Source organism: Megalops cyprinoides, chromosome 2 (assembly GCF_013368585.1).
Source record: "Megalops cyprinoides isolate fMegCyp1 chromosome 2, fMegCyp1.pri, whole genome shotgun sequence".
NCBI classification, from domain to species: domain Eukaryota; kingdom Metazoa; phylum Chordata; class Actinopteri; order Elopiformes; family Megalopidae; genus Megalops; species Megalops cyprinoides.
In genome coordinates this window covers 42852997-42866433 of record NC_050584.1, presented here as the reverse complement: position 1 = coordinate 42866433, position 13437 = coordinate 42852997, and the positions used below count along the sequence as shown (strand labels likewise).

The window sequence follows — 13437 nt, the reverse complement described above, 5'->3', positions numbered from 1 at the left end:
TAACAGTTCTTGAAGCAAAAACGAATCCACAACCAGGAGTTTTCTGGAACCCTGAGATGGAGACCTCAGCCAGCTTGGATCCGTTAAAATTGTGATTTTGTTTGGCAAGGCAGAGGTGGACCTCCCACCGTGTGCAGAAAATGCTCAGAGTGCCCGGTGTTGTGCAGTGTCCGACTCTCTGTATCCAACTGGCATGTGGCTGCATGCACTACTGTGCAGCGTGTGCCGCAATCTCTTGTGGACCACTGGTGCCACTACAGCACTTTGAAAGTGCTCATGGGCGTCACTTCTGCATGCCATGATGCTGTATATGGGACACCCCTAGATCACACGTGCCTCTCTCTCTGTGCACTGCCTTCATTCAGCCCAAAAGTCCCATCTTGAGGCATAAAAGTAACACAGTACTGTCAGGACTGCCTTTGATCCTTTACCAGAAGCTCACTCCCTGAAAGTGGTCTTCCTGGTGTAAATTATCTCGAGGAAGACAGACTGAGAGCTCCACTGTTAGTAAGTGCAGGGCGCTTTGTGTTAGGTCCGGAGGTTGAGAGAGGTTGAGAGGATGCTATCAGCTTGGCAAGTGACCGTACATCTTATTCCAATGTCTTCCAGAAACAAGCTATCTCTGAGCATTCTCTGTCTGGTCAGGGTGCAGACCTTGAACATACGAGGAGCACACCTAAAATGCGCACTTGCTTTGGAGAACACACCTTTGCAATGGCCATGTCAAAAGTCCACCTTTCCAGATGGGTTGTGGAGGCCATTACAACAGCCAATGGCATTGCTGGTAAGCCTTTGCCCTCTGATTTTAAATCGTTTGCCACCTAAACTATGGCAATGACCTGCGCCATTCTCAGGTGTTCCACTGCCAGTCATCTGTGCCACCACATGCTGGGTGTTACCTGGGACCTTTGCCAGATTGTACTGCCTCAATGTCATATTTTCAGATACTAGTGATGCTACGTTATTGGCTGCTGTTATTGATGCTGTGTGATGCTGGGGCTTCCGTGTTTTATGATGAGCCCATCTGACACTGAAAGAGGACATTACTGGGTAGAGGGAATCCAATCTGATAAGACTGTAGACTGTTCCAGTGCTATAGAATGGAGGTTACGGATGTAACTGAAGGCATCCTCCAATCTTCTTGTCATTGTCCGCATAATCTCAGAATTCCAAGAGACAGAGCTGGGATAAATCCACCCTTATACAGGAGAGGGGGCTATACTGGATCACTCCCTGCCCCCTTTACTAATTTGATAAAAGTCACACTGATATCAAGAGGGAAGGGATGAACCCAACAAGATAGGATGGGCTCACTGGTGCAGCCCTTAACTAACAGAACTATGGTTACATCCGTAACCTACGTTTTGTTCCAGAAGAGAATACACACGCAAAAAAGATACTAAAATAAGTACCTGTGCATCTACTGGTGAGATAAACAACACTCATTAACAAAACCAAAAAGGAACTGAGAAAAATATGTTGTAAAAAAGGGTTTCCCTAGTTGTAATCCAAAAGGAGAGACTAACTTCACAACGGATCATATCTCTACTAACACCCTACCTAATGCCATTTGATGTCAGGGATGAGAGATCAAGTGGGAAGCTGGGTTTGGGACCACCAGATGCACCACACTTCAATGTTAATTTTAAAAGATCATAAACATTCATACAGGTGGCCAAGTGGGAAGACATACGTTATCCATTAACTAATAAGCAATCCTTGTTCTTGTGCCAGCATGAGTGCCCTCATCCCTGGGCATTAGAGTCATATAACCCTTCAGTCGAACCCCTTCAACACAGGTCTCACAATCCATCTAAACATGGATCAACAGGGCGACACTCGCCTCTGTGGCACAGAAAGGTCAGAGATCCCTGCTTCACAGCATAATTGTGGGGCTGATTAAACTATGAGTGGTGAGAGAAATATAAAAACGAAGCCAATTCATTTCATTTAGTTGGGGAGAGGAAAACAAAAGGACAGCTGTACTAGCTGGTCAGAACCAAAGTGACTGCGTCACAGGGTTTTTTTTTTTCTGTGAGCTGAATTTGAACTGCAGACACACAAGCGCGGTGGGCTTCTCTAACCTTTCTCAGCCGCTTTGTCTCCTGCCTTTGCGTCCTTCTCAGCGGCAGGGTCCTCCCTCATCAGGGGCGACGTAAGAGAGATGGTCACCTGCATTTTGGGCTCCTTGCTGGAAAAAATGACGATGTTGGCTTCCTCAGGGTGAGCCTGCACCTCATACTGATCTTCAGAAAACGTCTGCCGGTTAAAAGGACACTTCGCATTACTCACTACAGAGGAGGGGAGAAGGGTGGGGTGGGAAGGCTAAAGGGGAGGGGTGCTAGTATTGATCAATCATAAGAACAACAGTTAAATATTATAGTTTCAAATGCATGGTCTGGTTGAAAACTTTCACTGCACATGACCATGTACATATGCATTAAAAAAACATCTACATGGCTCAATCTGGAAGCTACTTTGCTTCTCAGGATCCAGTCAGACAATGCCATACCAAAGAGCAATTGTCAAGCACAGGGATTACTGCAGGTTACAAAATGATTCAGTCAAATTTGGGATTTGCAAAATCCATTTCTTCACACCCAATGAAGGGGTGTGTGGTTTTAGAGCACAGACAGATGGGAGGGGAGGTAAGAGGGGGAATGGAATGGACCTACTGCCCCAGTGTCACTCTGTAGGATTGTGGTGTCATAACCAGGCAGGGGTACTAAAGATCAGTTAACAGTTCTCATTATGAACAGAAGGACAGATTATAAACAATAAAATCATACAAGAAAATGAGGGAAGATCAAGGAATGGCAAGACAACACTTTTTATCCATTTATTTGTAGGTAGGCCTGCCTGTACCATTGGAAAACATGTTTGTGACAGAAAATGTATAGCTAAGTATCTGACACCGCTTTGTCAGTGACAGGGTAACTGAATAGATGCTGGGGAGCTGTCATCTGACAAGCCCGTCACCAGGGTTTCACAATTCCTGAAATTCCGATAACAAAGAAAAGATTCTTTAGTTCAACAACAAAAAAAAAAAACATAACAATACCGCTTGTGAGTACCTTGGGAGGTTAAAACGGGAACAAATAACAAAGAGTTTCCATGATAGCCTATCAAACCTGAAAACAAAAAGCTCTCCATCTGAGCTGCAGGGACAGTGTGGTGTATCTATATGAAGTCAGTACTGTCACTGTTTAAAGCTGAATTCACATTGACAAGATTCCCTCAGACAATCGTGAAAGAATCGTGGAAGAATACCTGAGAGAAATTCCACACCAACTTGAACTTTGCTGCATCAAAGGCAGGTGCCACAATTAAGTGAAACTGTCACAGGCAACCCTCCACTGCAACACAAACCAAAGTCACTTCTACCACTTAACTATCAATACTTACATTTTGTGTAAACGATAGTAATACCTATATACCAGCAACCAAAACTCTAAAATCTAGAGGCTGCAGGCAAGCACATCTAATGAATAATCTAATGAATAATATGGTGGATTTAAGCTGTGGTCAAAATCAAATGTGTTCCATACATACACTCAATGTCTGAAATAAGCAACAAATACGAATTTATGCTGACAAAGGCTACACAGGAGTATTGTTTATAAAACTAAATAAAATATAGAAACAACAGTTAAGTTTACCACACTGGGTTTGGCCAGGTGTGACGAAGGACCTGAACCCATGACCAGTTCACACACATGTACACCCCATGCCTGATGAAGGTGCCAAATGTGACATACCTTACTGAATGATGTAAAAGGTTACTGATATGTTAAAAAAAAAAACATGTTCAACAGACATAATCAGCATGTCTTATGACTCAGAGATGAAAAGTACCACACACAAATCAAAAAATGAAAAATAAGACACTTATCAAGCAATGATGTGGAATGTTTAGCAAAATTCCTGTTTTGTCACCATATTGGGTGTGGCCATGGACAAAGCATCATGTGTTAAAAGGCAATCTGAACTAGGGTTGGGTGATGTCTGAAATTTCATATCATTTTGCCCAAGGTCCTGTATTAGTATGGGTGGGGGGTGCAGGGTTATTAACAACTTCAAATTTTTCCTGATCTGTAAAAGCAAGATTATAAGTAGCCCAATCATTCCCAAATCTTAAGTTACTAACTGAACTGACAAATCCCTGTTTGCAGCTAGTACTACTGTACAAAGGCTGTGCATCTGCTGAAAACAATCTTTACACATAACACCTGTGCCAATTTGACATTTTTTTAAATGAAATGGGAAATATAATGAAAAGGGGAATATAAAGATCTTAAGCAATCTTATCAGTCATCTTTACAAGTAGCAAGGATCTGCCAAAGATGGCAAGACAACCAGTTTATATGGGCACCCAGTGGTCTTTGCAGGAATGGGATCGGGAGCAGAAATTCCTGACTGACAACACAAGTTGTGAGGTAGGAAATACTTCACCAATACCGCTGTTCTAGAACTGTGTAATAAAGTGTGAAGTTTAGACTACACTCAAGGGAGCTGAATTTTTCACTTTGACCAAGGGCATATTTTCAAGTGTTATGATAGCACCATATGTGTCATCAACTGTGCACTTTATAAACTCTGAATGGCAACTGGCATTAAAAGAGGTACTGCCTGAGCGTTTGCTGTGTCAGTTTGTTGTTGACAATTTGGCTTTCACTTGCCGCGGAAAGCGCTAGTCCAGACAGTCTAACGTAGCATTCTCTGACCACTGTCTGTTACCATTTTTAATAATAATAATTAATATATATAGCACTTAACTTTGAGCTGCAGCCCTCAATTTTCTCAAACAATACCACATAGGTGTACTGGAGAAGTGAACATTACTACATAGCATAGACGATTATCCAAAATCATAAACAAATGAGGAGTAGGCAACTTGTTAAAATTATAATTTTTTTTTTTATTAAAATTATCGCTGTGCATGTGACATCACACACTTACATACTGTGGAGAGTAAGTGTGTTGTAACTGAATAAAAATCAGGCAATGATGTCAATACCAATATGGGACCAAAAAAGAGGCGGATGGAAAACTGGAGGTTAATGCTAAGATGCCAAGCATACCAGATATATTAAGAATGTGTTTCTTTTGTGAGGCTTTCAAAACAGGCGTTAAAGCCAAAATGGATTTGTGTGGCGCAATGGTAATACGTTAGTGTAGAGACAGAAGGTTGTGCAACAAAGAGTTTAAAAGAAATTTGAGCAAATCGGTGCGTATTTGTCTGGACTAATAGAATTCAAATCTGCATATAAGCAAATTAAACAAATTTGCTTTTAAGGTTGTTGAAGTTAAAGATCGCAATGAAAGGCCATCAACATATGTTTCCATACACAATATGTCTGGTACAGCTTGTGACCAAATCCACTGTTATTCATATGTATAATGCTCATACAATTATGAGCCTACCAAAACAATGGGGTGTATGTAAGTCAATTAACAGGATAGATGACCTTCCATGACCACATTCTACATGAGCCATATAGACATGCCAAGCATATTTTATGATGCCACACAAACCTTTCTGTAAAGATGAGCGAAGAAGGCTTTGGACCGAATAAATCCTTAGTCACAATATGGCTGCCATGCCTAACCTGGACTCTTACCAGTTCAGATGCATAAATCAACACAACGGTAAATTAATTGTTTGTCGTTGTTGCCCGATTTCAAAGCTATGTGAATCACAATAAAGGAAAAGTAGCTTTAAGCATATCATCATCTATTCTCCATAAGGCACAAAGTATTTACGTTTACTGAAAGACTATTGCCAGTAACCATGCCCTAAAATCGGAATGAAATTCAGCAATGCTGTTAAGATGCGTGCCAGAAAAATAGGCCACCCAGATACTGGTTTCAGTGGCTTGGCGGTTATTATGGGTTTTGGTCTGTAAAAGACGTATCAACACTGCTTTCATTTGAAATTAGTACAATTTTAGTATAAACTCACCCCATTTCAAATGTCCTATAGTCTCAAGTTCACAAGTGGTAAGTGCATGTCTGAACACACTGGCTGCCATACTGTCCACGGCTCATGAAAGATGGTGACGGAAAGACAGCTCTAAACTTTGACCCATAAATGTTCAGCAAAACTGGCTAATGCTGTTATGAGACACACACCAGCACTACAGAAAGGAAGACATTGACAGTCTTTCCACTGCCAAGCCACACCATATCACACCACAGCTCTGTCAGAGCCAACAACACTCTGCCAACAGCTCCCATGTTTTTCAACAGTAAGCTCAAAAAAGAGCTCTTTCACTCCCCAAGTCACACCAGATCCCTCCCAGATCTGCTACTGTTCTCAAGAGGAAGACACATACTTGAGGGAAGCTAGATAGCTTGTTAACGTAAAACTTAAAAATATGACCAATTTGAGCAAAAGTAACTACTTTTTGTGCATTGTCTGTCATGCAGGTCGTTGGATAGCTAGCTGTTTTCACGCATTGTTAGGAAAAAAAATTAAATGTTCCAACTACTTGCTATGCTTAGGATGTTGGCAAGTTTAGTTTTCAGCTAGCAAAAATGTTGCCACTTACTGGCTTTGTACACAGGTGCTCCCTAGGATATGCAAGAGCTCTGTTCCTGGAGAGCTACGTAAATTGAATTTATAAGACACACAGTACTGCATATACAAATAGTATTCACTGAACTTCACAGCTCCTACAGTGCTTTTTCATAAATTAAAAAACTTAATATAGTAGCACCAGAAGAATACAAAAGCTAGATAATTTAGTTGTTAAGTTAGTTCAATAGCTGACAATACTTTCATAAATTTTAATCTAATTCAGTTTAGCTCAAAGCGGAATACACAATTGATTCTGATCTTCCATTCACAATGTAAGCAACTTTTCCACCTCATACATAACACCCAATTGCTTTTTCATTATCACAGTAGTTCAACCACTGTAAGCTTCTCAGGAGGTCCTGAACTCTTTATCATCACTTGGGTGCTTTCCACACATTGATGCAGCACAATTAAGATTGATTTTACAAAAAGGTGAACTAATAACAAGCCAAGTGCCTTATGCGTTACTCTATGGCATTCTTCCTTCCTATAGCCTCGCTTCGTCTTTCTACGCCACTGTAACTATTTATGTTTACTGGGTTTATAGGAGGATTTATGTAAAGTTGAATTTAGCTCAAGACTTACATACCCTGGGGAGTACCTATGTATAATACATAGACAGACATACACACATATATTATTGGTGATTAAACAAACATATGCACTACCTTCCCCCATTTTTTAATGTAGAACAGGCAGCCTAGCCTGCTGCGGAAGGGAGCACCTTCAGTGTCACTTCACTGTCAGTTTATGCAATTTTGAAGAGTGCTGTTTGATGTCACTGCCAAATTAATCTTTGGTGACTGTGTATCAGTTTCAGATTTGAGGACCCATGCCCCTACTCCAGCTGGATCGCTGAAGCAACGTGAGCTGCTCTCAAAGCTCCATGAGAAAAGTCAGTGGTAGGCACAAGCGTAGCCCAGCAGTGTGAATGTGGCTATTATAGAGCATTACCTAGGAACAAAAACGTGATATTAAAAAATTAAAAGAATGTACATATTGGATCGTTTTTATGACTTAATGAAATTATGGTTCAGGTTCCTTTAAATCCTTCCTCTAAAACACTAGAGAGAGGATCTTGCCTGAAAAGGACTTACAAAATACTAATTACAGGGCCTTGAATAAGTGTGATCCTGTGTTTTTTGGAGAAAAAAAACATTTGTGAACATACGCTATAAACTGATAATCTCAATCACCTGACCTTAAGCCCAACAAACATTCATGGTTCAAACTCACAGAAGCAGTTTACAAATAGAATGAGTCCAGGGAAGACTGACAGCATGTTAACTACTCGGGAGTGAATAAATGTAACTCTCATGTTTACTGGAATCAGATGTACTGTATTACATGAGAACAACATTAATATGTTATGTGCAATACTACTAACGATTTTAAGCAGAAAAACAGCAATATGAACATTTTTTCTTCTGCAGCATGTTTTTGTTTCCCACTTAGTCAGTGGTGTGAATAAATATGGAGGGCACTGTATATACACATCAGGTCTGCTGCCGTCTTCAGCTCGTGAGTGGTGTACACTCATCTAAAAATACACTGGTGGCCAAACTAGACATGAGCACCCAAAAATAACACGCACATATTCATACTAAATGTCATCCAGATAGGTGATGCTTACGTGTGGCGGCAGAGAAACAGAGTTTCCAGAGAAAAAATTCCAGTAAGAACAATAGGCTTCCCGAGTCTCAGTCAGTTTGGTATTGCTTTACTCTGTTTACAAACTACCGAGAATTCCCCAGATGTCACCTGATATATAACTACCACTGACACCAAAAAAATACAATAAGTGAAACATTTCAATACACTGAATACTTTTTGTATGTATTTTTACGTTGTTCTTGATAAGAGTGTCTGCTAAATGAACAATGTAAATAAAAATTTAATGTGAGATTTTTCACCTTTTCAGCAAAGGTGCCAAAATAATAACTGAAAATGAATGACTACCTATGGGATGAGGCAGGCCACAGTCCCCAAACAAGCCTCGTTTCATAAAGATGAATGCTTCTCAGAATAAATATTCATCTACTGCACACATGTATTGGTTGTCTTGACCTTATTGCTTTACAAAAATATAATTTCAGGTGAGAATGAGTTCTTCTCTCTTTCCAGATTACAAACACTCTTCTATGTTTACCTCTACTTCCAACTATTGACGGAAAAAAGACATTCTGTGAATTTTTAAATTTCAGGTGGAGTAATGCCTACAAGCACTCAACAGAAATATAGTTTAGACATTATGATTTTTCTGACAGTTGCATTTAAAATATACTGTCCCTAACCCTCAGCCTAAACTATACTTTATGTTTTGGGGGGGGGGAAATCAAGGCTTTTAAAAGGAACAAATATTTTGACAGAACATGCCATTAACAATTCAACCCACTTGGCTTCCCTTTCCGACATTCACATTTCCAATGTTTTTACACACACGCACGCACGCACGCATGCACACACAGTGTTTCCACAATGGCCACCACTGCACTCCCTGTCTGTCACATGTCTATTAAAATAGAACTAGAGGAAACACTACACATACATAGTAGTGTAGTGGCTGTTATGCTCATGGGAGCCTTTAATTTCCTCTTTTCGAAGAGACATGCAGGAACACACTGTGACAGCTTGCCTAATAGGTTTGCCACACTGGTAGAAAGTACATTAAAAATAGAGTTTAGATTTCCTTCAGATTCTTACTGTTTAAACATTACATAAATATCTTAACACCCTAGTGGACTGTCAAATTGATTATTCAGGTTTTACTCCTTTTACATATAGGGACATTGTTATGCTATAGCTGTCTTTTCAAACATTTTGTTAAGGTTTGGAAGTCCAGTTTACCAGAGGCTAAGCCTACTCAAGTTACATTACTAAGCTTCCGGTCACAAACTATCCATTTGCTGAAGGTGAATACTGGAGTTTTATGAAAACAGTCTGATATTGAACTGGCACTGTACTGCAGCGATTCCATATTTTCTGAAAATTTCCTCATTTTCTAAGCCTCTTATTTACTCTGGATTTAATGTGAATAAATCAATCTTTTAGAGGGAGAAAAAACAGATCTGCAACCAAAAACACACATCACATTTCTTAGGTAGAGTCTTGTACAGTGTGACTACCTACAGAAGCAAAAGTATACCAACAAGACAACTTCTCTAGTCATCCCACAAATGCACTGAGAGAGGGAGAACCTTACCGCAAGCTCTTTGGGGAGCTGCTCTGCAATGGTGTTGAGAAGAGAGGTGGTTGGCTTCTTATCTGCCAGCAAAATGAGCTGCACAGTCCTGTCTCCATGAAGGAGCAGTCCTTTGGCCAGGATTCCCACTCGCATGACCCCTTTCAACATCCGTGCCTGGGGGTCCACTTTGCTACAGGGAAGGGACAGGCAGCAGGCAGCATGAGCCACTGGACCACTCCTATGACAGTGATATCTGACATCTACCATGGTCAATGCTTGCAAAGTGTAATTTACCAGTAACATCAAGGGGCCAGTACTCACTGTACCTTGCTAGGTGAACTAATCTAAGGGACTACTATAATAAGGCAAAGGTACATTATACGTGTATCTTCAAACCTAGAGGCATCATCTTCATGCAGTTATTATCTTCAGATTATCTACGCAAACAAACCACTGCCGGTGTCATAGACGTTTAAAAGCAACCTCTGTGAAGTTTTCCCCCAACCAGAAGGCAAAGAGGAAGAAGAATGGCTCAGGAATAGTAAGAGGGAAAATATGATCACTACAATGAGTGACTGTCTGTTTGTTCTCTATTCCTTTTTCTCGTACAACGCAACCAAATGCAGAGCTCACAGACTTACTGTGAGAACATGGGCCCATAGTGCTTTACAGAACCAGTGTGGGCGGGTTAGAACAGTTGCAATCAAATCGTTAGCCAACTTTTGCATCAAGGCACATTGCACTTCCTCTTGGAAATGTACAGCATGTGCCACAGTCTGAAGACGAGAGGCCTATCAAAGCTCCTTTGACAGCAAATTTTACGTGTGCTGGACACAACCTAAGAGTGAAAGACGAGGAGCTGAGGGACGCTCCCCTGAGAGTTCTTACACTTTGTCCTTGGACTCCTCGTCCATCTTTGGACCCTCCTTCTCCAGCAGAGAGTCGGAGACGAGCTTGAGGGCACGCTCTGAGTGTGACACAATCCTCTGCACGGCCTGAAGCTCCTCCTCCACTGGATAGATGGTGGAGTGCTTGGCCATGATGTGGCGGTCGTCAGGGGAGTCAGGCCGGCGGGCGGGCTTAGGGGAAAAGAGCTGAATAAAACCAGGCCCTCTTAGAGCAAACCGGCACTACTACACTGCCCACAACGACACAGACGTTAGCAGTGCTGAACAACGGAATGAAGGTTTAAAAGGCCAAAAATCTTATATACGAGGGAATAAGCGTGTTTTCACAAGACAAAAACAAACGTGACATCTTAAATCTACAATCTTAAAATCTAAAGGTTTATAGGTCTCTATAAAAATGTAATACATTGTTTGATCCCGGTCGTATGTAGTTCAGCGTCAGGGTAATGACACATACCAGAAGGGGGGGCACAGGCATTCCAGGCCGACTCATCAGTGGAGGGGGGACCATCCTGCGTCTCTGTTCTCCCCAGTAGAGCTGCTCCTCCTCTATCCTCCTCCAGTACATGTCCTCCTCATAGCGCCTGTTCAGGGGAAAAAATGCCTGTTTCAGTATAACCTCCTTACTCTTCAGGTCTAAGAGTCATGAGTCTAGGCATCGTCAGGGATTAAAACAACAGATACACTGGCCTACAGCCACCTTATGTATGGATTTTTGAGTGAAATTACAGAAATTCTGGGCAATTCCATAGTAATGGTCAGTTGCTCTCTAATTTTATATACTGGGAAGGCCCCAGTGGCAGTCAGCATGTGATTCTGGGGAACAGGAACTGCCTGTACCCTGACCGTAGGGAATTCCCATGCTTTCACCTCCTCACCCTAAGCCAGCGCTGCTTGTCTGCTCATCACTGTGCTCCAGCGCTGCTTGTCTGACCTCATCTCTGTGTACCAGGGCTGCTTGTCTGACCTCATCTCTGTGTACCAGGGCTGCTTGTCTGACCTCATCTCTGTGCGCCAGTGCTGCTCGTCTGACCTCATCTCTGTGCACCAGGGCTGCTCGTCTGACCTCATCTCCGTGCGCCAGCACTGCTTGTCTGACCTCATCTCTGTGCATCAGGGCTGCTCGTCTGACCTCATCTCCGTGCGCCAGCACTGCTTGTCTGACCTCATCTCTGTGTACCAGGGCTGCTTGTCTGACCTCATCTCTGTGCGCCAGTGCTGCTCATCTGACCTCATCTCTGTGCATCAGGGCTGCTCGTCTGACCTCATCTCTGTGCGCCAGGGCTGCTCGTCTGACCTCATCTCTGTGCACTAGGGCTGCTCGCCTGACCTCACCTCCATGTACCAGTGGTGCTTGTCTGACCTCATCTCCGTGTACCAGAGCTGCTTGCCTGACCTCATCTCCAGGTGTCAGTGATATTCACTTGACTTCATCTTCATTCGCTAGAGCTGCTAGTCTGACCTCATCTCCATGTGCCAGCGCTGCTCATCATCACGCTGTCTCTTCAGCACAGCTTTCTGCTTCTGTTTCCTCAGCTTGCCTTCCTGTAGTTTCCGTGCGCGGTTGCTGGGCTTGATCTCCACCGGCAGCTCCGGATTCACCTTTTTCTACACACAGGAAGGCATTCCGGCATGTTATATTTGCCAGCATTGGCCAAAATACATACATTTACCACACAATTCAACAATGATACATCTGAGCTTTCATTATTACATTAAAATAAAAAACACTGCAATACCATACCACTGGTTTTCAAATAAACAACTGAAAATATTTAGCAGCTAATATTCAAAATGCTGCAGTAGTCCTTTCATATGTAGTCACTGTCATGAATAAGGAATATTTATCAATAAAAATTACATTAATGATGTCAGCCACTGTTAAACACCATGTTTGAGCAAGGCTGCCACCTTCTGGCAAAACCCACAAACTTCATCTTCCAACCACCATACATTTGCACAAACATGACTACATTGTGCAAAGCTTTTAATTTTGCAATAAGGTAAAAATAAAACAGAACTTGTGCATGAATTACCCGTGAAGCCTCTTACCTTGTACTGCAGTCTATGCCTGCGTCCCTTCAGGTGCATGTCTTTTGCATTTGGGTCATTAAAACTGCACTCACACAGTTTACAGTGGAAGCGAATCACCTTGCCATCCTCATTACGAACCTGAAGAGAACACATTGGCGATCAAAACACCATGAACATTAAATCAGAAATTTCACACAAAGAGAACTACTTGACATAAAACAGGGGTCATTAAGATAGTAGCTAAGCAAGTCTTAGCTAGGCCTTTTCTAGACCTGGCCTAGGCCTTTTCTCACATTTCCTGATTATTCCAAAAATCCTAAATAGTGACACAGTGAAACACACTAACTAGCATGACAAGTGTAACTTCCTCTGTGGCACAGGTAGAGCTGTCCTACCTCCTCAACGTAGTCGTGCCCCACGGGCTGCACGTCGCCCTGGCTCCCATTCCCATCCCCATCCTCATCATCACTCTGTGGATCTGACTTTGTCACAGTTTGTTTCACCTCCTCCACCTTTGGTACTGGCGGTGTAGCAGGCTTGTTAGCTTAAAACAAAGAAAAGGGCAAAACGGGCACTATCACTTTGCAGTAAATTAAGACAAATTTCTAAGGGGAAAAAAAAAAATATATGATCAATTTAGTTATAGCAAATGGCAATTTAAAGATGATGTCAAATTTTAAGGACAGTTCAAGTTCTGTTCTATTCACGTTTGTGCAGCATTGTACAGGACA

General features: G+C 42.0%; 1 protein-coding gene across 5 annotated transcripts in view; it reads right to left on the bottom strand.

The window, feature by feature from the left end:
- zfr2 (zinc finger RNA binding protein 2) overlaps positions 1-13437 on the bottom strand; it is a 28393-nt gene that overhangs the window by 6341 nt on the left and 8615 nt on the right. For 3 of the 5 annotated variants that reach the window (XM_036520680.1, XM_036520681.1, XM_036520683.1), the window contains exons 8-14: positions 13102-13250; positions 12725-12844; positions 12135-12280; positions 11130-11256; positions 10653-10858; positions 9783-9954; positions 2085-2259 (exon numbers count right to left, since the gene is read on the bottom strand). In XM_036520680.1, the coding sequence (XP_036376573.1) occupies positions 2085-2259; positions 9783-9954; positions 10653-10858; positions 11130-11256; positions 12135-12280; positions 12725-12844; positions 13102-13250 (1095 nt within the window). The remainder of the gene's footprint in view (positions 1-2084; positions 2260-9782; positions 9955-10652; positions 10859-11129; positions 11257-12134; positions 12281-12724; positions 12845-13101; positions 13251-13437) is intronic. The other 2 variants (XM_036520682.1, XM_036520684.1) reach the window with 1 other exon arrangement.